At 45.2% G+C, this 26,402-nt stretch overlaps 1 protein-coding gene across 2 annotated transcripts in view; it reads left to right on the forward strand.

Moving 5' to 3' along the window:
- The window catches only part of LOC126356097 (lysophosphatidylcholine acyltransferase), a 607,194-nt gene that overhangs the window by 456,275 nt on the left and 124,517 nt on the right, over positions 1-26,402 (forward strand). For both annotated transcript variants that reach the window (XM_050006786.1, XM_050006787.1), the window contains exon 2: positions 17,414-17,559. In XM_050006786.1, coding sequence (XP_049862743.1) covers positions 17,414-17,559 — 146 coding nt within the window. The remainder of the gene's footprint in view (positions 1-17,413; positions 17,560-26,402) is intronic.

A 26,402-nucleotide genomic window follows, 5' to 3' on the forward strand; every position in this document is an offset into this window, starting at 1 on the left:
AGCAGCAGCAGGAAGTCACCAACGAAAATGTCTGTTCTGCTCCTGGCGATGATTGGCTGGGATGATAGATAATTTCGTGGAGCGCATTTGCGGGATCGCGATATCAAGGAATCGGTGGGCAGCGCTCATGCTGATAAGATCACGAATCGCGGGCACTCTGGAGCGGTGTTTGTGTTATAAAGTTGTCATTCCGAGAACATGAAGTTGATTATCCTTTATCAACGATATTCCTTTTTCGCTGCAGAAAGCTTCCAAAGCAATCGAAAGGTGAGTTTCTGTGAGAAAGCATCGAATTGTGCTCTGGCTCCACCCTGCATTTATCGGCATGTGCTGCCGATTATTGAGCGTGTACTTACTTCGCGAAAACAGAGACCTCAGAGTAAAGCGTAGAGGAGTCGTAGCTACATGGAGGTGGGCGTGGATAAGTGACGAACTTGACTTGGGTTAATTCACGTCAGTAAATTTCATTTGTTCTGGGCGATTTTGAGAGTGGAGTTTCTGAGTGACTCTTCCCTTATCGGCTTTGGGTAGTATTTCTGTTTTGTTACCTCGATTATTGGCGGGATGTAATGGGAATGCAGGAGGACGACGTAGGTTATCTTCAATCAGAAATATTCCCTGTTGTTGTTGTGGTCATCAGTCCTGAGACTGGTTTGATGCAGCTCTCCATGCTAGTCTATCCTGTGAAAGCTTCATCATCTGCGAATAGCTACTGCAAACTACATCCTTCTGAACCTGCTTAGTATATTCATCTCTTGGTCTTCCTCTACGATTTTTACCCTCCATGCTGCCCTCCAGTACTAAATTGGTGATCCCTTGATGCCCCAGAACTTGTCCTACCAACCGATTCCTTCTTCTAGTCAGATTTTGCCACAAATTCCTATTCTCCCCAATTATATTCAGTATCTAACCATATAATCTTCAGCATTCTTCTGTAGCACCATATTTCGAAAGCTTCTATTCTTTTCTTGTTTAAACTATTTATCGTCCATGTTTCGCTTCCATACATGGCTACACTCCATACAAAACTTCCCGAAAGGAGTTGCTGACATTTAACTCTACAATTGATGCTAACAAGTTTTTCTCCTTCAGAAACGCTTTCCTTGTCAGAGACAGTCTAAATTTTGTAGACCATTTCGACCATCATCAGTTATTTTGCTCCCCAAATAGCAAAACTCCTTTACTACTTTAATTGTCTGATTTCCTAATCTAATTCCTTCAGCATCACCCGACTTAATTAGACTACATTCCATTATCCTTGTTTTGCTTTTGTTGATGTTCATCTTACAGCCTCTTTTCAAAACACTGTCCATTCCGTTCAGCTGCTCTTCCAGGTCCTTTGCTGTCTCTGACAGAATCACAATGTCATCGGCAAACCTTAAAGTTTATATTTCGTCTCACCCCTGCCACCTTCAGCATTTGAGAGTATTCCAGTCAACTTTGTCAACAGCTTTCTCTTTGCCTAAACACGCGAGAAACGTAGGTTTGCTTTTCCTTAATCTAACATAGGTTGTAGGGTCAGTATTGCCTCACGTGTTCCAACATTTCTACGGAATCCAAACTGATCTTCCCCGAGGTCGGCTAGTAACAGTATTTCCATTTGTATGTAAAGAATTCGCGTCAGTATTTTTCAGCAGTGACTTATTAAACTGATAGTTCAGTTATTTTCAGACCTGTCGAGGCCTGCTTTCTATAGGATTGGAAATATTATATTCTTCTTGTAGTCCGATGATATTCCAGCTGTCTCATACATCTTGCTCCCCAGATGGACGATGTTCTCGTGGATGGTTCACCTAAGGCTCTCAGTAATTCTAATGGAATGTTGTCTACTCTTGGGGCCTTTGTTTTTTTACTTAAATCTTTCAGTGTTTTGTCAAATTCTTCACGCATTGTCATATATCCCACTTCATCTTCATCTGCTTCCTGTTCAATTTCCTTAAAATATTCCCTACTATTAGTAATAATATGATATTTTTTACATATGAAGAAATACTGCCCGCATCTCGTGGTCGTGCGGTAGCGTGCTCACTTCCCACGCCCGGGTTCGATTCCCGGCGGGGTCAGGGATTTTCTCTGCCTCGTGATGGCTGGGTGTTGTGTGATGACCTTAGGTTAGTTAGGTTTAAGTAGTTCTAAATTCTAGGGGACTGATGACGTCAGATGTTAAGTCCCATAGTGCTCAGAGCCATTTGATCCATTTTTTTGAAGAAATACTCAAATGCTTCTTCTTGTCGAGCACAATTAGACGTCTGAAATTATTGCAGGTCCTCTAAAATATTTCTTAGTCCCGTCACTGTGCCTCCGGATGATGTCTGTCTAGAGTCAGAGCTGGCCTACGAGCCTGCGGAGCCTGAGTCTCGGATACGACGCACGAACACTGCAGCTTGCAGAGTCGGCGGTAGCTGGAGACTCTGCACGACTCCGGCGTACTCCAGAGAACAGTCCGGCGTAGCTCAGTGCTCTGGTACTTAAAGAGGCATCGACCTCTCACTATCCACACACCTGATGGCCGTGGGTTGGCAGCTGCGGGCCCTGGCGTATCTCGGTACAGTTGGCACTGCCAACACATAACAGCAACTAATTATTTTTCACTCCAACTTCTGGTGTTACAATTGCCCAGGTGATTGAATATCAGTATTTGTCTTTTGCACGACGGTTCAATTTCCATAGGAAGCAGGGGTCGTTCAGGGCAACGTGAGCACACTTTACGTCAATGTACGCAAAACACACTTCACTGACAAAGTCTGAGATTCTCCGCTGCTGCTTTTTCACTAGAAGCTTGCCAGAGATATAACCAGAAGTGGTCAGTAGAAGTAATATAACATCGAGAATCCATGAAACTCGCGAAAGCAGCCACTGGTAGATTTATCATCCTTTGCTGAAGATAAGTTAGGGTTTAACATCTCCTCGGCGTCGAGGTCATTAGAGAAGACATTTGCCGAAATTTTCCTGAATAACGGTATGTAAAGCAAACATAGAGGACTCTGCGTTACAGTATCACCGAATGTATATAGGTCGCTGTGTAGGTTATTTTATCTGTAGAATTATCACTTTATGAATAGTCTTCCGTAATATTAAAGTCTGTTTAACTACAACAATATGAAAAGCACACGGGGAGATATCGGGGCTGTAGGTCGATCTGTAAGGGCTTCCTAGCGAAACTTCTGAAGTGTAATCCAAACAGCAGGCATGCAAGCTCCTGGAAAGTCATGATGACCCTTTCCTTTGACACAAAGAGCCCGCTGCTCATTCACTTTCCGGAACACGGCTATAGAATTAACGCATAACGGTCAGTGGGCAGTTGTCGGTATATCGAACAAAATATCGATATATCGATGCAAATGCCAAAACAAAAACAAAAACTCGGCTGCACATTGTAAATGTAACGCCAGTTATAGAGCTGTATATTTAAGTAATGGTTTATTATTAGATATTTTGTACATCAAGAAGCTAGCAGCTTGTTTATCCCTCTTAGAGCAAGAGTTGAAAGCAAAACGCCTGCCGTTGTGACCGAACGGTTCTAGACGCTTCAGTCCGGAACCGCGCTGTTCCTCCGGTCGCAGGTTCGAATCCTGCCTCGGGCGTGGATGTGTGAGATGTCCTCAGGTTAGTTAGGTTTCAGTAGTTCTAAGTCCAGGAACTGATTACCTCAGATTTTAAGTACCATAGTGCTAAGAGCTATTTGAACTATTTTTTTATAAGCAAAACGATTCATGTTGGCACTTGACTATAACCACTTCGCTAGCAATGGTAACTGCATGTAAGTTGGACAATAAACGGTGTCCGATGGGTCCGTCGTTCGGTTTCGTCACATATCGGATATGTCTGTAACACTTCATGTCGACTTCCCTGCTTTTTCATGTCTGCAAACAACAGCGACCTGACAGTTGCAGTGTCAGAACTGCGTGGCGAAACTAAGCGTCGCAGTTTCTGATGGTGGCGGCGAGCACTGATCACGTCCGCATCTCCCTTCGCACGTCTCGACCCACCGCAGAAACCAGTCTCGTCATATAGAATTTTGTTCATCAGTTTCGGCAACTCTTTTTGAAGAAAACTGATGTGCATTCGGTCTTCTTCTTTGTGCCACCTATACTTGCTTCACACAGCCGAAGTGAAAGATTAGACGTGATGAAATCTCAAAAACAAGTAAGACTCCTTCACACAGAAGACCAACTTGAAATACTTATCGAAAATTGCGAAAAAGTGTAATATAAAAATACCGGAACTCGATATTGCCATTTCAATATCGACCTTCTAATATGTCGGTGAGAAAAACATCGCCGGTGTAATCAATATTCTGGAAGGAATATCGTTACATCATCAACACCCCTAGTGCATGCCTGGTTACAATCCTGGATCCGTAGGCAACTGCAAAGATTTTTCCTCGAAGGCATTGACAGCCTTGTCTAGCAGGAAGATAAATACACTCCTAGAAATGGAAAAAAGAACACATTGACACCGGTGTGTCAGACCCACCTTACTTGCTCCGGACACTGCGAGAGAGCTGTACAAGCAATGATCACACGCACGGCACAGCGGACACACCAGGAACCGCGGTGTTGGCCGTCGAATGGCGCTAGCTGCGCAGCATTTGTGCACCGCCGTCGTCAGTGTCAGCCAGTTTGCCGTGGCATACGCAGCTCCATCGCAGTCTTTAACACTGGTAGCATGCCGCGACAGCGTGGACGTGAACCGTATGTGCAGTTGACTTTGAGCGAGGGCGTATAGTGGGCATGCGGGAGGCCGGGTGGACGTACCGCCGAATTTCTCAACACGTGGGGCGTGTGGTCTCCACAGTACATCGATGTTGTCGCCGGTGGTCGGCGGAAGGTGCACGTGCCCGTCGACCTGGGACCGGACCGCAGCGACGCACGGATGCACGCCAAGACCGTAGGATCCTACGCAGTGCCGTAGGGGACCGCACCGCCACTTCCCAGCAAATTAGGGACACTGTTGCTCCTGGGGTATCGGCGAGGACCATTCGCAACAGTCTCCATGAAGCTGGGCTACGGTCCCGCACACCGTTAGGCCGTCTTCCGCTCACGCCCCAACATCGTGCAGCCCGCCACCAGTGGTGTCGCGACAGGCGTGAATGGAGGGACGAATGGAGACGTGCCGTCTTCAGCGATGAGAGTCGCTTCTGCCTTGGTGCCAATGATGGTCGTATGCGTGTTTGGCGCCGTGCAGGTGAGCGCCACAATCAGGACTGCATACGACCGAGGCACACAGGGCCAACACCCGGCATCATGGTGTGGGGAGCGATCTCCTACACTGGCCGTATACCTCTGGTGATCGTCGAGGGGACACTGAATAGTGCACGCTACATCCAAACCGTCATCGAACCCATCGTTCTACCATTCCTAGACCGGCAAGGGAACTTGCTGTTCCAACAGGACAATGCACGTCCGTATGTATCCCATGCCACCCAACGTGCTCTAGAAGGTGTAAGTCATCTGCCCTGGCCAGCAAGATCTCCGGATCTGTCCCCCATTGAGCATGTTTGGGACTGGATGAAGCGTCGTCTCACGCGGTCTGCACGTCCAGCACGAACGCTGGTCCAACTGAGGCGCCAGGTGGAAATGGCATGGCAAGCCGTTCCACAGGACTACATCCAGCATCTCTACGATCGTCTCCATGGGAGAATAGCAGCCTGCATTGCTGTGAAAGGGTGATATACACTGTACTAGTGCCGACATTGTGCATGCTCTGATGCCTGTGTCTATGTGCCTGTGGTTCTGTCAGTGTGATCATGTGATGTATCTGACCCCAGGAATGTGTCAATAAAGTTTCGCCTTCCTGGGACAATGAATTCACGGTGTTCTTATTTCAATTTCCAGGAGTGTATATTAACATTTACGATTACTTTTGAAATAATAAATAGTTTAATTTTTTCATTTTTTCTCGTTATCTTTTGACCGCCACTTACGTGTCGCACACATTTCTGTATTGTCAGTATGATAGCAATAGCGCTGTGAAGCCAAAAGTCATCGAATATTTCTTTACCGTGTGCATCTAATTGTAACTGCCGCATTCGGGGCATGTGTTTTCACTGGTGTTAAATACACTTTGAATTAATACCACGTGTCTACTCAATGAACTGTAAAAATAAGCAGTACATAATTAACTTATCAGAGAGAGATCGAAGATTGTACGTTGTATCTCTTGCAATGAGCCTTTCATGATGGTTCTACTTGAGCAAAATGAGTATTTCCATTATGGATAAGTTTTTAAATATCTGTTTTTGACAAATGTTGATGATTACGGATTTTTTTAATTTTATCGTAGTGATAAAGTTGTTTGGCATCCGCTTTTCCGTATCACTGGTCACACTGCTCCATTTATTAGGAAGATTAATTGCAAATAGATTCGCGACGTGAATGGGAACGGAGAAAGATCGTAGATATTGATCCTCAAACATAGATGCCGTTATAAAAGAAGCGGACCCAGTAATTTATCTCTTTGATGTGGAGAACACTGATTGCTGTTAAAGAGAACGGAACCTGGGAAAAAGATCGTAGTCTCTGGTGAAATTAATAACAGCTTTGCTAAGGTCACAGCTGCCCTTACGTCATCATCTCTGCATTATTTCAAAGCAGATTGTTTGGCTTGAGATAATTTCACGCCAGATTTGAATTAGCTGTGACTCATTAATCATGTAACCAGGAGATAATGTATGTAACATCTATTGGTACGAACAACTTCAGTTGTGTGTCATTTCATTTCCGCCTTTGATAAGCTACCGTGTGAGCTCTCACTAGTTTAACCCCCCCTCCCCCCCCCCCCATGGTCTTTTCGCGAGATGCATGTGCGAGGCACTAATATAGGGTGACAATTATTGAACTACATGAAATACAATCAACTTCTGAACGTTTTGCGTTACGACGTTCAAACTGCATCGTTGGCCGCGATGCATGATGGGAATCAGCATGCGCACGAACGTTGCTGTTGTCGACCATTTGCACGTGAAAATTTCACGGTACAGCATACCTGAGCATATACCGCTTGTGAAGGTCTACTATGCGAGCAATAACAGCCCAACTTCGGCTCAAAGGAAGTTTGCAACAGACTTAACGCTGAAGGCAAGTGTGCTAACAATCAAGAATTTGATTCGCAGGTTTGAGAGAACGGGTAGTGTTCGTGATAACATTGTTGGCAATGTCGGCCGTCCAAGAAGGGTGAAAAGCCTGGAAACATCGTGAAGACACGCGCTGTGTTTCAAACTCGACCCCAGGAAAACGATCAGACGAGCTGCACAACAGATGGGAAACAACCGGGAGACACTACGACAAAATGTCGTTGAAGACCTGGATCTCTTCCCGTACAAAATTCAAAACCATCGGCAAATAAGCCCCAGGGCCATGGAACAGCGCTTGTGTTTCACCAACACTTTGTCCACACAATTGACGAATAGGACTTTGATGTGAATAGGGTTTAGCGACGAAATCCACTTTCATTTGGATTGGTTCGCCAATACATCCATCTACATGACTACTCTGCAATTCACATTTAAGTGCTTGGCAGAGGGTTCATCGAACCACAATCGTACTATCTCTCTGCTATTCCACTCCCGAACAGCGAGCGGGAAAAACGAACACCTAAACCTTTCTGTTCGAGCTCTGATTTCTCTTATTTTATTTTGATGATCATTCCTACCTATGTAGGTTGGGCTCAACAAAATATTTTCGCATTCGGAAGAGAAAGTTGGTGACTGAAATTTCGTAAAAAGGTCTCACCGCGACGAAAAACGTCTATGCTGTAATGACTTCCATCCCAACTCGTGTATCATATCTACCACACTCTCTCCCCTATTACGTGATAATACAAAACGAATAAGCGAAATTGGGGTGTTTTGGGGACTGAGAATCCGCATTTCGTGATCGAGAAGTCTCCTCATCCTCAATTGGTGACTGTGTGGTGTGCAGTGGCCAGTCACGGAATAATCGGTGCGATATTACCTCGTGGCACGAACGGTGCGTGAAGGTTGTGGAAGTTGATTTCATCCCCATTATCCAAAGTGACCCTGATTTCGGCAAGGTGTGGTTCATGCTAGACGGAGCTCGACCCTGTCGAAGCAGGAGAGTGTTTGATGTCTAGAAGGAGCGCTTTGGGGACCGCATTCTGGCCCTGGGGTACCCAGAGGTCACTTGCTTGGGCCTCGATTGACCGCCATAATCTCCGGATCTGAACACACGCGACTCCTCTGTGTGGGGCTATACTAAAGGTGTACAGCAATAACCCCAAAACCAATGCTGAGCTGAAAGCAGCCATTCTGGTGGTCATCGACAGTATCGACGTTCCAACACTCCAGTGGGTCATGCAGAATTTCGCTATTCGTCTGCGCCACGTAATCTCTGATGATGGCAAGCCTATCGAACACGTCATAATTATCCGGATATCTGTTGTTGACGTTTTTATTTCGAAATAAGTGTGTGCACGCTGTAGTTTGTTACTGATTTACGTTTTTTTCATATAGTCAACAATTGTCACCCTGTACTTTGTTTGACTGATCTAGGAACATACGCTCTCAGAATTTTAGCAATAAATTCTTCTGTAATGGACAGGATCTCTCTCCTAGCGGCTGCCGTAAGAGTCAAATTAACACCTCAGAGAGGCTTTCACATTTACTGAACGAACCCTCGATTAAATGCGCTGCTCCTCTTTCGAACTTCTCTAGTTCTTTTCTCGAAGGCGTCCCGGACAGAGGAACGCTACTCGATAATCGGTAGAACGGATGTTTCGAAAGCTATCTCCCTCGTCGGTACACTACAGTCTTTCAGTTTGGTATGTGCCTTTTCTACGATTAGTTTTATGCTTCCGATTGATTTTACTTTGCATCAGACGCATAATAGTTGACACTTAGCAAACGTGGTTTTCAATGTTTGTTCGGAGTCGTGTAGTAAAACATTTTCCATCTGTTTATGCGCAGTATGTTACATTTTTTTACGTCGAGGGTGAAGTGCCAATTCTTACACTAAATGTCGATCGTCTGTAGGTTTTCCTGCACTTGGTTTCAATTTTCTAGTGTTGCTATTTGTCTATTCAGAATGTCTCAGGATGAATGGTCAGTATTCAGGGATATGACAGGAACAGTCATCCGAAGCAAAAATAAATAAATAAATAAAAGTCTGGTAAACATGGGTTCTAAAATGAATACCCGAAGGACTGGGAGCACTTGTTCACAGTAGTGAAGATGGACAAGTGCTCACAGCTTATAAGGTACACGATTTAGAGCCCATGTTGATTGGACATTTTCCCCTTGTTTTGATCTCAAAATAGCAAGGAGCTTAGCAAAAGATATTTGTTTCAAAGTATCGAAGATGAAGTGCTCATAGCTTTTAAGGTATGCACTTAGAGCTCATGTTTAGTAGAGTTCACTGCTTCGAATAAATCAATACCTGAATACTGACCTTTCCTCCTGGGACCCCTTGCGTACAACTGTACAGTAACATTCTCTCGGGAGACGTCCGAAGCTACTTCCACGTCTGGCACTTTCTCGCCGTTAAGAATGTTAGATCGTGTCCTGTTTCCGTGCAATCACTGTTTTTCACCTTGGGCTGTACTGGGCAACGCGTTCTAAAACATGGGGCACTTTCAGTACTCTGTTGTAGCGTTGCATTGTTCCCGTATTAATTTCATTCTCTCAGTATGGGCTCTTTTTTCCCACTCGTCAGACCAAGTTGTTCGGGCCTTCTTAGGTTTATCTGGCACGTATGCCGTCCAGTCGTGAATTTTGTGGCTAAATATTTTCCTGTCCTCTGTCAAGTTATGTTATATCATATCCATGACCTATCTAGTTGGTCTTACTGGTTCCATTTTTCTAGTGTGCCCATATTATTTAGGCTGCATTTTTTCGTAACCGAATACATGTTGGTATACTTACCAATCTTCTGATTTGCTGTTAGATTGTGCGTTCCTTCTTTAGAATAATTGGGCTGTGAAATTTTCATGATACACTTCTCGTTTTCTCCTGTGAATTTCTTCAACGTCTCTCTTTTTGTTTCAAATAAGTGTATTAGCCCCACAAAAGCATTCTGTCTGTGCTGCAGTGTCTCAGTTTAGCGTGTTGAGAGCCCTTTTACACGACCTCGTTCAAGCCCAGTGATGTGTCGATAATGGCATCTTTGTCGCCTTAAAGGTATTGTTCACTAAAATCAACTCAAAACGTCCAATCTCAAAGGTAACTTAACTCTCTTAAGAACGTTGCAGCGTGTATTTAAAGCAAACCGGATTTGCATCCTTATAGTTGAGCTACTTGCGCCGCCCTTAGGCGACTGGTGCCATACTTTAATAGACATCTTTTTTAATTAATTTATTTATTTACGAACATAACATCGTTACAACGATACATGAACAGAAAACTGTAATTGTGAATAGCTGGTCAATATTTCGCATAGTCGAAGTTCTTTAAAAACAGAAATAAATACAACTGAAATGTATGACAACTTATTCACAAAGAGCTTTTAGTAACAATTCTAAAAAAAAATCAGTATCAGTTTTGAAATGTAAACAAAAATTGAAATAATTGTATCAGGTAAGAAACAAAGAGAAAATGGAAAACTCTAATGAGAAAAGAGAAACAAAAGGGATACTTCTGCTAGAAGTATTCGCTGTAAGTGAAGCGTCCTCTGATTCGACGTGGAAACACGCCCACTGTCTTTCGTCGTGATTTGCGACTATTTTCACATCAGTATAGTTTTTAGAATTCTGGGTACAATATTAATATCAAATGTTAAGATTAAGCCTGTCAGTTACGAATGTTTAAGAACCCGTTAATGTTAATTCAGTGTAAATACATGAAATTGTAGCTAGTAACTCTTTTTAGATAATTATGTCTTAATTCCATGAACCGGGTTTAGAACCTTTTGCAGGCTCATCTTCAGATGGTGTGCAGGTTACATAGCTGTTTCAAGCATATTGTTGGGTGCGGTCAGCTTGTGTTGTTAATATCCATGTGTCTGCTTGCATTGTGACGGCCAGGTGGTACCACATGACTCAGTTTTACAGAACTTGTTTGCAGCTAGTGTGATAAAGCAGCACATCAGGATCCAGCATGTGCTATACAAGTGTTACTCGTTACAAAGTACTTCACACAAAGATATATCACTGAGTCAAGTAGGCTTATGAAATGTCTTTGTCTGAAGATCTTTGGAACAAGTAAGAGTTGTGTAGCACACGCTGGATGCTGGAAAAGTTTCGTTATTACAGTGTAGATGGATACAAATTCTGTAAATTCATCCTTTGTGTGGCTATATTGTCCGCAGCTGCTTTACAATTCCTGAGGGTCTTTTCGTTCTGGCGTTCTAACTGCAACGAAATTCATGATTTTGTTTCGCTTTATTGAGGTAAAGCATCAACAGTGGTCTGTAATTAAAGATGTTTATAATTTGATTTGTTTTTAAGATCTAAAAACAGTTCCTTAAGGATATGTTGCTTTTTACTTATGGCGATTTGCGCTTGGTTTCTCGCCTACGTCAGGAAATGCCGTCTCGTAGCACGGCTTTGGTATTTTTCTTTCTGTAAAAATGAGTGATGTAGTACCAGTTGTGCAAGACAATGGAAGCAGGCAGATTGCTATTAATAACAAAAACCGCCCATACTCTGGAAGAAAGTACAAAACAAATTTTGGATCCAGATCGCTAGATAAACAATAATCACGGCGACTGTTTGAAGCATGTTCCATTTTTTATTTTTTTTTATTTTCGCAGAGCCGGCACCTAGCATTATGCTTGAAATAGGTATGTAACTTCCTGCACACCATCTGAAAATGAGCCTGAAAAGGCTCGAGAACCGGTTCATGGAATTAACAAATAAATAACTATTTCAAAAAGGTGACTGGTTGCAGTTTTATCGATTTAGAAATGCTAAGGTTTCGAAACGCTTCACCACCTCCACAGTTGTCGACGAAAGTGCTGTGTTACAGAACCTCATAGCTGGAAAGAGCACTTCACAGGCGATAAGAATTCGTGCCGGTTTCTGCCGGGATGGGGTATCGACCGCGGCGCGTTGCAGCGGTACGATACATGCGCTGGCTGGCTTCCCCCCCCCCCCCCCCCTTTCCGGGTCGTGAGTCTAGGAACCTGGACCGCTTTCAGTTGGGAAGGGGGGGGGGGGGGGGGAGGAGAGAGTGCTGCGCACAATACGGGAGCCCCTGCGGCGATCCCCGCCTCTCCAGCTAAATACCGGCGCAGATCCGGCCCTCGCCACGCATTAAATAGTCCGAGCGGAGAGAGAGAGAGAGAGAGAGAGAGAGAGAGAGAGAGAGAGAGAGCGCAGTCCTTTGAGCTGCCAGGAAATCAGAGCTCGGCCCAAACGGCACGCCACTCAGTTTTCGCGTACGCGTTTTGACGTGGCAGTTAGAGGATTATAGGAGAGGGGGGGAGCGGCCTTAAACGAGTTTGCGCTCCGAGCGGTCTAAGGCACTGCAATTATGGACTGTGCGGCTGATGCTGGCGGAGGTTCGAGTCCTCCCTCGAGCATGGGTGTGTGTGGCAATGCCAAGGAAAGCGTTTCTGAAGAAGACAAATTTGTTAACGTCGGGTATAGATTTAAGTGTCAGGAAGTCGTTTCTGAAAGTATTTGTATGGAGTGTAGCCATGTATGGAAGTGAAACATGGACGATAAATAGTTTGGATAAGAAGAGAATAGAAGTTTTCGAAATGTGGTGCTACAGAAGAATACTGACGATTAGACGGGTAGATCACATAACTAATGTGGAGGTGTTGGATAGGATTGGGACAAGAGAAATTTGTGGCACAACTGGACTAGAAGAAGGGATCAGTTGGTAGGACATGTTCTGAGGCATCAAGGGATCACCAATTTGGTATTGGAGGGCAGCGTGGAGGGTAAAAATCGTAGAGGGAGACAAAGAGATGAATACACTAAGAAGATTCAGAAGGATGTAGGCTGCAGTAGGTACTGGGAGATGAAGAACCTTGCACAGGATAGAGTAGCATGGAGAGCTGCATCAAACCAGTTTCAGGACTGATGACCACAACAACAAGAAGTGTGTAAGCTTATGGACTGATGACCTTAGCAGTTAAGACGCTTAAGATTTCACACACATTTTTTGAAAAAGTTTGCGACAGTTGTGTAGAGCAATATTTGTGCACAGATGGCACGTATTGACATTTCTGCGGACTCTAAACTACACTTCAGGTAGTTCCTTGCTTTCACATTTGGTGACGAATTTGAGCGACGGCAGATTGTGACGGCCCGGAGGCTCGGCGCGAGCATTTCGGGAACTGCACCACTTGTCGGGTGTTCCTGGAGTGCTGTGGTGAGTGTGTTCATCACGTGGCGAAACCAAGGTGAAACCACGTCCACACCTCGTAGGACTGGGCAGTCACCCACTACTGCAGACGTCGGTCGGACGTTGTAGGCTTGCCAGACTGGCAACTCGGGACAGGCTGAACTAACATCAGACCTCAACGCTGGCCAGAGTACAAGTGCGCCTGAACACACTGTGCACCAAACACTCCTAATGATGGATCTTCGCAGCTGATGACCCAAGAATGTGTCAGTGTTAACATCACGATATCGATAACTACGACAGAAATGGACAGGTGACCATCGGCGCTGGACGTTGGCGCAGTGGCACAGCATCAAATAGTCTGATGAATCCCGATACCATGTACGTTGTGCCGATGGAAGGTCGCGAACCTGACGTTCAGATGGCTCTGAGCACTATGGGACTTGACATCTGAGGTCATCAGTCCCCTAGAACTTAGAACTACTTAAACCTAACTAACCTAAGGAAATCACACACATCCGAGCCCGAGGCAGGATTCGAGCCTGCAACCGTAGCGGTCGTGCGGTTCCCGACTATAGCGCCTAGAACCGCTTGGTCACAACGGTGAGCCGAATCCGTCGTCTTCCAGGGTTTTATCCCCTTAACACCTGTACTGCACGACGGAGACAGGCTGGTAGCGGCTTCATTATGCTCTTGAGAACATTCACGGCCGACCGGTGTGGCCGAGCGGTTCTAGGCGCTTCAGTCTGGAACCTTGCGACCGCACGGGCGCAGGTTCGAATCCTGCCTCGGACATGGATGTGTGTGATGTCCTTAGATTAGTTAGGTTTAAATAGTTCTAAGTTGTATGGCACTAATGACCTCAAATGTTAAGTCCCTTAGTGCTCAGAGCCATTTGGACTAATTTTCAACCAGAACATTCACGTTAGCATCCATGGGTCCAGTGAAGCTCGTGCAAGGCACCAAGACGCCAAGAAGTATCGTACACTGGTTGCAGGCTACGTATACCCCCTTGATGACGATCACGTTTCCCAACGGCAGTGTCATTTTTCAGGAAAAAAGTGCTCCATGTGACAGGGCAAGGAGTGTGATTAAATGGTTCGAGGAACACAGTGGCGAGTTCCAGTTGATGTGCTGGCCACACAACTCGACAGACCTGAACGCGATCGAAAACATCTGGGACGTGGTTGAACATGGAATTCATCCCCCCCCCCCTCCAATCCCCTTTCCCGGAATTGACGGGCATAGGATGACTTTCGTGGGCAAATGTGGTACCAACTCCCTCCAGCCACCTACCAAGGCCTCATTGCTTGCGTTCCACGACGTGTCGCCGCTGTTATCCGTGTCAAACGTGGACATACCGGCTACTGGGTAGGTGGTTATAATGTTCTACATCTACATACATTCATCTACATACATAATCCGCAATCCACCTTACGGTGCGTGGCGGAGGGTACCTCGTACCACAACTAGCATCTTCTCTCCCTGTTCCATTCCCAAACAGAACGAGGGAAAAATGACTGCCTGTATGCCTCTGTACGAGCCCTAATATCTCTTATCTTATCTTTGTGGTCTTTCCGCGAAATGTAAGTTGACGGCAGTAAAATAGTACTGGAGTCAGCCTCAAATGCTGGTTCTCTAAATTTCCTCAGTAGCGATTCACGAAAAGAACGTGTCCTTTCCTCCAGAGACTCCCATCCGACTTCCTGAAGCACTTCCGTAACACTCCTGTGACGATCAAACCTGCCAGTAACAAATCCAGCAGCCCGCCTCTGAATTGCTTCTATGCCCTCACTGAATCCGACCTGATAGGGATCCCAAACGCTCGAGCAGTACTCAAGAATAGGTCGTATTTGTGTTTTATAAGCGGTCTCCTTTACGGGTGAACCACATCTTCCCAAAATTCTACCAATGAACCGAAGACGACTATCCGCCTTCCTCACAAGTGCCATTACATGCTTTTCCCACTTCATATCGCTCTGCAATGTTACGCCTAAATATTTAATCAACGTTACTGTGTCAAGCGCTACACTACTAATGCAGCATTCAAACATTATAGGATTGCATTGTCTTTTTAGCCATCGACATCTTTTAAGTGGCGATCCTCCCCCACTCTGTCCCCACTGCTCTTAGCTGTGGACGGTGAGAGACCTTTTACTTGAGTGCCCCTATTTTACTCCGTTACGCGCCCGCCTACAGCTGTCGCCTGATACATCTTCCATTTTAGCAGATGACACGCGCTCAGTCGATCGCGATCTCCAGTTTATTAGTGCCAGTGAGATGACGTCAGTCATTTGAAGCTCTTTTTAGGGACAAACAACCCCCCTTCTATAGTGGTTTTTAAACTTTCCTTCTATTTTTAGTTTCCCTAATTTTTTGAGTTTCGCTCCAATTGCTGCTGGTTTCCAGTTTTTTTTTTCCCTAAGTCACAGACCGGGCGCTAATGACCGTAGCAGTTTTGCGCCCTAAAACCACAAAAAATATTTACAGGATTCTTTTTGCTATTCATCTGCATTAATTTACATTTATCTATATTTAGAATTAGCTGCCATTATTTACACGAATCACAAATCCTGCCCACCGAGCGAGGTGGTGCAGTGGCTAGCATACTGGACTCGCATTCGGGGGGACGATTTAGGTTTTCCGTGATTTCCCTAAATCGCTCCAGGCAAATGCCGGGATGGTTCCTTTGAAAGGGCACGGCCGACTTCCTTCCCCGTCCTTCCCTAATCCGATGAGACCGATGACCTTGCTGTCTGGTCTCCTTCCCCAAACAACCCAACCCAACAAGTCCTGTCCAAGTCATCTTGTATCCTGCCACAGTCACTCAACGACCACCGTACACCACAGCATCATCAGCAAACAGCCGCACATTGCTATCCACCCTATCCAAAAGATCATCTATGTAGATAGAGAACAACAACGGACCTACCACACTTCCCTGGGACACTCCAGATGATACCCTCACCTCCGATGAACACTCACCATCGAGGAGAACGTACTGGGTTCCATTACTTAAGAAGTCTTCGAGCCACTCACACACTTAGGAGCAAATCCCATATGCTCGTACCTTAGTTAGGAGTCTGCAGTGGGGCACCGAATCAAACGCTTTCCGGAAGTCAAGGAATATGGCATCCGTCTGATACCCTTCATCGACGGTTCGCAAGATACCATGTGAAAAAAGGGCGAGTTTCGTTTCGCGTTTCTAAAGCCATGCTGATGCATGGACAGGAACTTCTCTGTCTCAAGGAAATTCATTATATTCGAACTGAGAATATGTTCGAAAAGCCTGCAACAAACCGATGTTAAGGATATTGGCCTGTAATTTAGAGGATCCGTTCTTCTACCCTTTTATACAGACGTCACCTGCGCTTTTTTCCAGTCGCTCGGCAAGAGATTCGCGATAAATGCAAGCTAAGTAAGGAGCCAATGCAGTAGAGTACTCTCTGTAAAACCGAATTGGAATCCCATCAGGACCTGGCGATTTATGTATTTTCAACCTATTCATTTGCTTCACAACCCCAGGGATGTCTATCACTATGTCCTCCATAAGGGAATCTGTACGAGACTCAAACGGCGGTATGTTTGTACGATCCTCCTGCGTGAAAGATTTCGCAAATGATAAATTTAAAATTTCAGCTATCGTTTTGCTGTCTTCCGTTACCAGGCCAGACTGCTCAGTGAGTGACTGGATGGAAGCCTTCGAGCAGCTTAACGATTTTACGTAAGACCAGAATTTCCTTTGGTCTTCAGCAAGATCTTTTACTAAGGTATGACGGTGGTAGTCGTTGTGTGCTTCGCGCATCGCTCGTTTTACAGCAGCACGAATCTCTACTAACTTTTTTGTACCGCGGGTGCAACTGTCTTTGCTTCCTGAGCATTCTCGTAATTGCTCAGAAGCAAAGGCAGTTGCACTCGCGGTACAAGAAAGATCGAGAGAATGAGGAGAGGAAAAAGTTAGTAGAGATTCGTACTGCTGTAAAAAGAGCGATGCGCGAAGCATTCAACCGCCAACACCGACAGACACTGTTCTGGCTGAACAGTGTACTTCATAGGCGTATCAGCATGATTGCTAACGTCCTTGTCGTATTCTTCAGTATTTGGTGTTGGTCTGTGACGTTACGAACTGGTGAGTGAGTGGCGGCTGTGTTGTGGTGTCCCCAGACGGGCGTGCTGACGGTGGCGGTGCTGCCGTTCCGCGTGGCGGCCATCATGGTGCTGCTGGTGCTGGCGTGGCTGCTGGCGTGCGTGGGGCTGCTGGGGCTCTCCGAGGACGACCTGCGCTCCAGGCCCATGACCGGCTGGCGGCGGTGAGTACCCACACCCCGCTCCACACCAACCCACTCACACCTGTGCAGCTGGCGCCCAAACGCAGTAATCAAGTCACCAGGTAATAGGAAACAGCGCTAATACACGCCGCGCAGCATAGCACTGACCCGGAAAACGTTTCATGCACCCTAAGATAGGCATCCCGACTTAAATAATTGCATGCTGGGACACGTGATGTAACTTGAGGTGCCAGTCTTGAGGTGCATGAAATATTTTCCAGGGTCAGTGTTGTATTGCCCACCCTGTACACTACTTCGGTGCTGAAACTTCCTGGCAGAGACTTTGTAGCGGATTGCCACTCGAAACCGGAACCTCCTCTATCATGGACAGACCAGTTCCTGACTGAGCTACCCGGACCTGCCTGACGGCTTTCATGCCACTCCACCCATAAGACTACTGCCCACGGAAGCTGATGTTCAGAGTTCGTGTCTTGATCCTCCACACAGTTTTCACTGCCTGGGGCAGACACGTCTTCGGACTGGAATGTCATTGAGTGGAGTGGAATTGTCTTTGGTGATGAGTCCCACCTCGAAATGACAGCCGAAGACCAGCGAAGGTGTGTCTGGAGACACCGTGGACATCGGTGTGATACCAACCTGAGTTTCGCCTGGCATACCACATGGCAGCCAGGAGTGATGATCTGGGCTGCCATTTCTTTTCATAGCAGGACGCCTTTGGTTGTCCTCCGCAGCGTTCTTACCGCATAGCGGTACGTCGACGATATTCTGCGTCCTGTTTTGTTCCCCTTCAGGGCAAGCCATCCTCGCCTTATAGTTAGGCAAGATAAGGCTCTCCTGCACACGAAGAGTGTTTCTTCTATTTGTCTTCGTGCTAGCGGAACCCTACCTTGACCAGCAAGATCGCCGGATCTGTCCCAAACTAAGAATTTTTGGAGCATTATGGGCGGTGCCCTTCAACCAGCTCGGTATTTTTACACTGTAACTCGCCAATTGGACAGAATTTGGCACGATATCCGTTAGGAGGACATAGAACAGCTCTGTCAGCCAGTGTCAAACCAAATACCTGCTTGCATCACGGGGTCATAGGTGGAGTAACATGTCATTGACTTTCTCCATTTGTGAAGATCTTTTTGTTGAGGAGTTTGATTTTTCTTTTGAAATGGCAATCATATGTTTGTCTTGCATGTAAATCGCGTCTTCAGATTTCAGGATTTCAAATTAAGCACCTTTCAGGTGCTAGTTTCCAAACTTGTTTTCATTTGGCTACCAGTTTGAGCGTTATACTAAGCCATCTTCAGTCCCCTGACAGACGTGTAGGAAGATTCTACCTCGGTCTGAGCAAAACAGGGACCAGCGTTGCTGGTATTAGTAGAGTTTTGTTATAGAGATCACTTCAACCGTCATTCTACTAATATCAGTATCGCTGGCCCCGGTTTCGGTCAAAACAGTGGTAGACTCTTCCTAATAGTAAAACGATGAAACTGGTAGCAAAATGAAACAAGTTTGGAAACTAGACGTCCTATACCGATCAGCCGAGTCCTGCAACCATCTCTAAAAGGATGGACATACACTGTCTTCACATTTCCGTCCAATTTACGTATTTCATTCTTGGGGAGTTCTTTCTATTTTTTTTTAAGACGCATTGCAGAATCGCAGTGTTCTCTCTAATCGTTGTACCAAACCAAGATAGATAGTGAGCTATATATACACACCTTCCTTGCAGACAATACGTGTTCACGCAAGGTCTCTTTCTGCAAAAGAAAAAAAAGTAAAAATAATATTTATTTAAACACGTAAACGTAAGAACGTAATTCTTCTTGCAATATTGTGAACATAGTTCATTTCTTTATTTTCCCGAGAGTTACACCAGCGAGCAATAATTTTTTAAACTTAACATTATTCCTTTTCGTCGTGTAGTCGATGTGTTTAAACCGACTGTGTACAAATAATTTTAAATCAAATTTGTATTCATTTTGCTTACGGAGCTAGCAACGTCCAAAGTTCTAGGGATGGGTGCTAATGCGGTACACAGTTGACCTTGTTCAGATGGATGATGTGGTATCGAAATGTTAATATGAGTGAGGTCTTCAGACAAGTCCCCCTTTTCATGAATGCGCAGCTCTGCACGTAACACCAAAGGAACCACCGCGCTTCACGTCCCCATCCGACGGACAGCTCAGCAGCCTCGTGCCCTAACTCACGACCAGGACGGGGTTTGAAATTCGACCCAGAACTCCAGTTCAAGGTGTGGTGGCCAGGGCCTTACAATAAGCACTCCAGTGACATAAGTCACTCGCAGGAGTGTTCACGCTAACGCCGTGTAACTGTGCCTCTCACTTTGCCATGGCCTTAATTCTGCTTGGAGGAGAGTCCACAATTTCGTTCATGCACATCACATCCAGCTGCAGCTGTTCATTAATGATTAGATCCCGCAGAGGTACATCTTCTGTGGGATTAAATAGGGCGATGTAGGGGCCATTCAAAGTGCTATACGGCGTCTAAACGTTCGCCAAACGAGGAAAGTACGCGTGCACACCAGGCCACAGCTGCTGACATCTTGGAAGATGTCAGCAGCATGTGCTCGGCATACTCACCATGGGCATAGACAAGAAAAGACAGAACGTGTTCATTGAGAATGTCGAAACAAATATCTTGGTGCACGTTCGTGCCATCTTGAATAAGCGTGGCCCCAGTCGTCGTACAATGAACTTGACAAACTGGACGACACTGTGCTCCAGCAATCCACTACTGTCCAGTTTGTATGTTGCTTGGCCCATGTTAGTCGTCCAGTTGTGACAAGGGGCCTCTCGCGATGTAACAGACTCCAAATGTTCGTTGCATGCAGTTCCCTTCGCACTATTCACTCGGAAACTGGTTGAGGTGGACCTGAATTCCCTGTCTAGTTTGAAACCACTGTCATTTACATTCGTCTCTGATCCCTATCGATTAGCATCTTGACACGAACACTGTTCTTACGTACCCTTACATGGATGAGCGTAATACACCATTCCTTGCATGTACTTTGGACAGTTCACGTTGATATGCCAACATATGGGGCAGCTTTATTCACGGTATGGTCATGTACACGTCCAAGCATGATAGCCATTCTGTCTCGTCTTCTCATCTCCCCATCGTCCAGTGCTGATTCCACAACAGTGGTGGCACATACTCGTACGCGCCACATTACTGGCATCACTTACGTCAGCTGTGGAGGGTCACGTCACCTCCTGATAACAGCTCTGTACCGTGTGCAGCGGTCTCCAAAAGCGACCTCTGTGCTCCCTTAAAAGACCCACATTTTGTTGGGTAAGCTTGTTACGTACACTGCTGGCCATCCAAAATGCATGACCAAGAAGAACCGGAGATATCACAGCTAAATTCATTTAGAAGATAATACGTAGTAGAAAGATCACAAGATTGAAAATACAGCTTCATATGAAGTAAGGAAGAAAAGTGTTGCCGGCAATGCTGTCTATAACCGCTGCTATACGACTCTGCATTGAATCAGCGTTTCTGGATGTGTTCTTGGGATACAGCAGTCCATGCTGCTTTCATATATTGCCAAAGTTGATTTTCTGCTACATCTACGTGATTAATCAGCTAATCCCTATAAAGTACCTACCAGAGGGTTCAATGAACCACCTTCAAGCTGTCTCTCTACCGTTTCACTCTCGAACGGCAGGCGGGAAAAAAGAGCTCTTAAATTTTTCTGTGCGAGCCCTGATTTCTTTTCTTTAATCGTGATGATCATTTCTCCCTATGTAGGTGGGTGCCAACAGAATGTTTTCGCAATAAGAGGGGAATACTCGTGATTGAAATTTCATGAGCAGATCCAGTCGCAACGAAAAACACCTTTGTTTTAATGATTGCCACTCCAATTCACGTATTATGTCTGTGGCACTATCCCCCCTATGTCGCAATAATACAAAACGAGCTGCCCTTTGAACTTTTTCAACGTCATCCGTCAGTCCCATGTGATGCGGATACCATACCACACAGCAATACTCAAGAGCAGGGCGGACAAGCGTGGTGTATGCAGTCTGTAGACCTGTTGCACCTTCTGAGTGTTCTGCCAATGAATCGCAGTCTTTGGTTTGCTCTACCCACAACATTATCTATGTGATAGTTCCAATTTAGGTTATTTGTAATTGCAATCCGTAAGTATTTAGCTGAATTTACAGCTTTCAGATTTGTGCGACTTACCACGTAGTCGAAATTCAGCGATTTTCTTTTAGAACTCTTGTGAATAACTTCACAGTTTCCTTTATTCAGGGTCGATTGTCCCCTTTCGTATCTTGTTTAAGTCATTTTGCAGTTAGTTTTGGTCACTGATCACTTTACAAGGCGGTAAATTACAGCATCATCTGCAAATAATGTAAGAGGGCTACTCATATTGTCTCCTATGTCGTTAACGTAGATAAGGGAGAATAGAGCGCCTATAACACATCCTTGTGGAACGCCGGATATTACTTCTGTTTTACTCGATGATTTTCCGTCTATTACTACGTAATGTGACCTTTCTGACAGGAAATCACGACTCCAGTCGCACAACTGAGGCGATTTCCATAGGCAAGCAGTTTGATTGGAAGACGCTTGTGAGGAACGATGTCAAAGGCCTTCTGAAAATCTAATAATAGTGAATCAAACTGATATCCCCTTTAGATAGCACTCATTACTTCATGAGTATATAAAGCTAGTTGTGTTTCACAAGAACGATATTTTCTGAAACCGTGCTGGCTGTGTGTCAATAAATCTTTTTCTTCGAGGTACTTCATAATGTTCGAACACAGTAAACGTTCTAAAACACGTACAGCAAATCGACGTTAGTGATATGGGTCTGTAATTCAGCGGCTTACTCCTATTTCCCTTTTTGGGTATTAGTGTGACCTGAGCAATTTTTCAGTCTTTAGGTACGGAACATTCTGTGAGCGAGTGGTTGTATATAATTGGTAAATATGGAGCTATTGTATCAGCATACTCTGAAATGTACCTGATTGGTATAAAATCTGGACCGGAGGCCTTGCCTTTATTATGTAATTCAAGGTGCTGTGCTACGCCAAGGATATCGACTGACAGGTTTCTCGTCTTGTCAGTCTGGTGTAGCAGCGGGTATATCCTGGGGCAGTTGTTCCACAATCATCGATGAGACGTTTTCGATAGGCGAGAGATCGAGAGAACAGGGAGCCTAACGCAACACTGCAATCCTGTGGGCGACGAAGAGGTCTTGAATATTGCGCACCACGTGTCGTCGCGCATTATCCTTTTGCAGTAAGGCTGCCGGCAAGGTCCGAAGTTAACGTAGGACGACAGGCTCCAACTCTTCAGCGATGTAACGCTGGCTGGTTAGTGTACCGGCAATGCGTACTGGGAGGGTGCGGAAGTTTAATCGAAAAGCGCCCTAAACCATAATACCAGTTGCAGGACCAGCATGACGATGCAATATGCAACAGTTCAACACTCTCTCACCAAATGGTCTCCAGACTCTAATCTGGACATCATGGTGGTGTAGACGTAATCGGGATTCGTCGGTGAAAACAATCTCCTTCCATTCAGTTTCATCGCACCATTGCCAGCGCAAACGCCTTGATAACAGTCCACTCTGGTGCAAACGACATCAAATGGTGCGCGCAGACACTGCTTGTTGCTGAACAGACCGAATTTGTCATAGTGTGATTCGTGATGTGGGGGAGAGATCCATCACTGCCAAGCGCGCAATATGCCTGTCATCACGTGTAGTGATGCAGTGACATGAGTGCAATCGGTCCGTCGTTCCCTCTTGCATCCAGCGATTACAGATTCGCATCACAGTTGCTCCGTTCCATCCGACACGATCACCGATTTCTCTGAAGGATAATCCGCTATCCCAATGGGCAACTATTCTTCTTCTGTCGAACTCCGAAACGTGCTCGAAAGCTGCTCGCTGTTTTGTTTGAGATATATCGAAGCTGCTTAGGCAAGAAGACCTCACGAAAGAACAATTCCAGTAGGGCCATACGACTGCCTATACGCCCTTCATACAGCGCTTGAAGGTGACGCTACTGGCGCCGGTAATATGTGCGCCCACGCTGAAATGCTTACCATGTGCACCTCTCGTCGCCGCAGATGCACACTGCAAATTGCTCTCTAAAGGGTGCTGCTTTTTGGGTGGCCAGCAGTGCATTTCAAATGGCATACCGATATACACACCAGATACACACAGAAGAGCCAAAGAAACTGGTACATGTGGCTAATATCGTTTGGGACCCCGCGACCACGCAGGAGTGCCTCAACACGACGTGGCATGGACTCCACTAATGTCTGAACTAGTGCTGGAGGGAATTGACGCCATGAGTCCTGTAGGGCTATCCGTAAGTCCGTAAGAGTGCAAGGGGAGTGGAGATCTCTTCTGAACAGCATGTTGCAAAGCATCCCAGATGTGCTCAATAATGTCCATGTCTGGGGAGTTTGGTTGCCAGAGGAAGTGTTTAAACTCAGAAGAGTGTTCCTGGAGCCGCTCTTTAGCACTTCTGGACGTGTGGGGTGTCGCATTGTCCTGCTGGAATTGCCAAAGTATGTGGGAGTGCGTAATAGACATGAATGGATGCAGGTGATCAGACAGGATGCTTACGTACGTGTCACCTGTCACTCGTATCTAGACGTATCAGGAGTCCCATATCACTCCCACTGCACACGCGCCACACCATTACAGAGCCTCCACCAGCTTCAACAGTCTCCTGCTGACATGTAGGGTTCATGGATTCATGAAGTTGTCGGCGTACCCGTACACGTCCATCAGCTCGGTACAGTTTGAAACTAGACTCATCCGATCAGGCAACATGTTTCCAGTCATCAACAGTCCAGTGTCGATAAGCCCTGGAGAGACGTAAAACTTTGTGTCGTGCAGTCATCGAGGGTACACGAGTGGGCCATCGGCTCCAAAAGCCCACATCGATGATATTTCGTTGAATAGTTTGGACGTTGACACTTGTTGATGGCCCAGCATTGAAATCTGCAGCAATCTGCGGAAGGGTTGCAGTTCCGTGACGTTAAACGATTCTCTTCGATCGTTGTTGGTCCCGTTCTTGCGGGATCTTTTTCCGGCCGTAGCGATGTCGAAGATGTGGTATTTTACCGGATTCCTGATATTCTCGCTACACTCGTGAAATGGTCGTACGGAAAAATCCGCCCTTCACGCTACCTCAGCGATGCGTGTCCCATCGCTCGTGCGCTCACTATATCACGACATTGAAACCCACGTAAATCTTAATAACATGCCATTATAGCAGCAGTAACCAATCTAACAAGTCAGCCAGACACATGTCTTATATAGGCGTTGCCGACCGCAGTGACGTATTCTGCCTGTTTACGTAACTCTGTATTTTTTCTTTGGCGCTTCAGTGTATCAAAGGTCACGTATCAGGTGCGTGATGGACACGAAGTAAGATGAATAGCCTTTTTTTCCAGCGGAGAAAGGAGTAACATCGAGCACTGAGGTGTCGAAGTCCGCAACAGAATTGCCAGTTCGCTATTCAGACTTTCCGGCTCGCCGGCACCATGTCTATTTATAATGAAGAAAGAAGACCAGAGGCTTTCCGCCGCCCGGAAGGCAGACATCCCTTCTCCAGACCGCCCGTTCTCGCACTTCATACATAACTTACGTTCCTAATTGCAGCTGTAGTTTCTCATTAACGTGCACTTAGCAACACGGAATTCGTTACGGGTTCTGGCATGTGCAGAATTCTCAAATGGCGTAGCTAAATTCTTTACGTTTGGAAAGAGAAATTTAAGGAAGAAGGAATGAAGGAAGGGGAAGAAAAATTAGGGCTAATATCCCGCTGACACCAGGTGACCACACTGTGGGACAGAAAACTAGCCACCTCATTTTTAAGATAAACGCCCTGGTATTTAACTTCAACAATGTAGTGATGACGTCGAGAACATTAATAACAATTTATAAAAGCTGGCATGTTTCCAAATTGTTTCATGTTCTAACAACCATACCACAACGAAGGTCAAAATTTAATTAAGATCGTGGTGTTGCTCACGCTGCTAAATACTGCATTTTCGGGCAACAACAGTCATATTATGTGGCAAGAGTCATTAGAGCACAGTTAATAAAGTCATTTCATGTAATAATGAATAAACTAGGCACTCACCTTTTCGTGTTTCCCACGCTGGTCTCGTTGTAAAATCGTGGCTCAATCGTTGATGATTCCAAGCTCGGATGCAAAAAGGGCTAGGTTTTATTCTGCTATATTCAAAAGTTTTATAGATGTGTTTCACAAACCATTCTTGAAGATTAAACCTTTGAAAGTTAGCACAATCGTGATGTAAAAAAAGTAATCAGCACTCCGAATTTAAGTTACACTTCTTTTTTATTGCAATATCACGTAACACACAAAACATCACTTCACAATACAAAACATACTTGAAAACATCTTCCTCACTGTTAAAGTTCACATTTTATAAGCTGAATACAATATGCGTCTTTCCAATATGACGTCCAAGGCTTGACTTCCTCAAGGTCCGACACTCTAACTAACTAATAATCGGTTACGTGCCCAAAAATCAGAGTTACAAAAACGTGAAAGATCACAGTGACGAAAGAAAGAATATACATAATAATAATAATAATAATAATATCATTGCAATACAAACATATCGATGTATCAAAGTACCTCTACATTAATGAAATCAGATCTGAATGTTGTCTCAAAAATATGTCAACTACTTTACAGAAACACAGTAGTATTGCTTGTATCGAGAGGTGCAGGTGAGGTGCCGTAATGGTTACGTAATTAAAGTACCATTACAATGTAAACTTATACATGTTATAATAAGTTATTATTTCAACTTCGTTGAAGAATTACAATTTTCACATTATC

Source organism: Schistocerca gregaria, chromosome 3 (assembly GCF_023897955.1).
Source record: "Schistocerca gregaria isolate iqSchGreg1 chromosome 3, iqSchGreg1.2, whole genome shotgun sequence".
In the NCBI taxonomy this organism is placed as follows: Eukaryota; Metazoa; Arthropoda; class Insecta; order Orthoptera; family Acrididae; genus Schistocerca; species Schistocerca gregaria.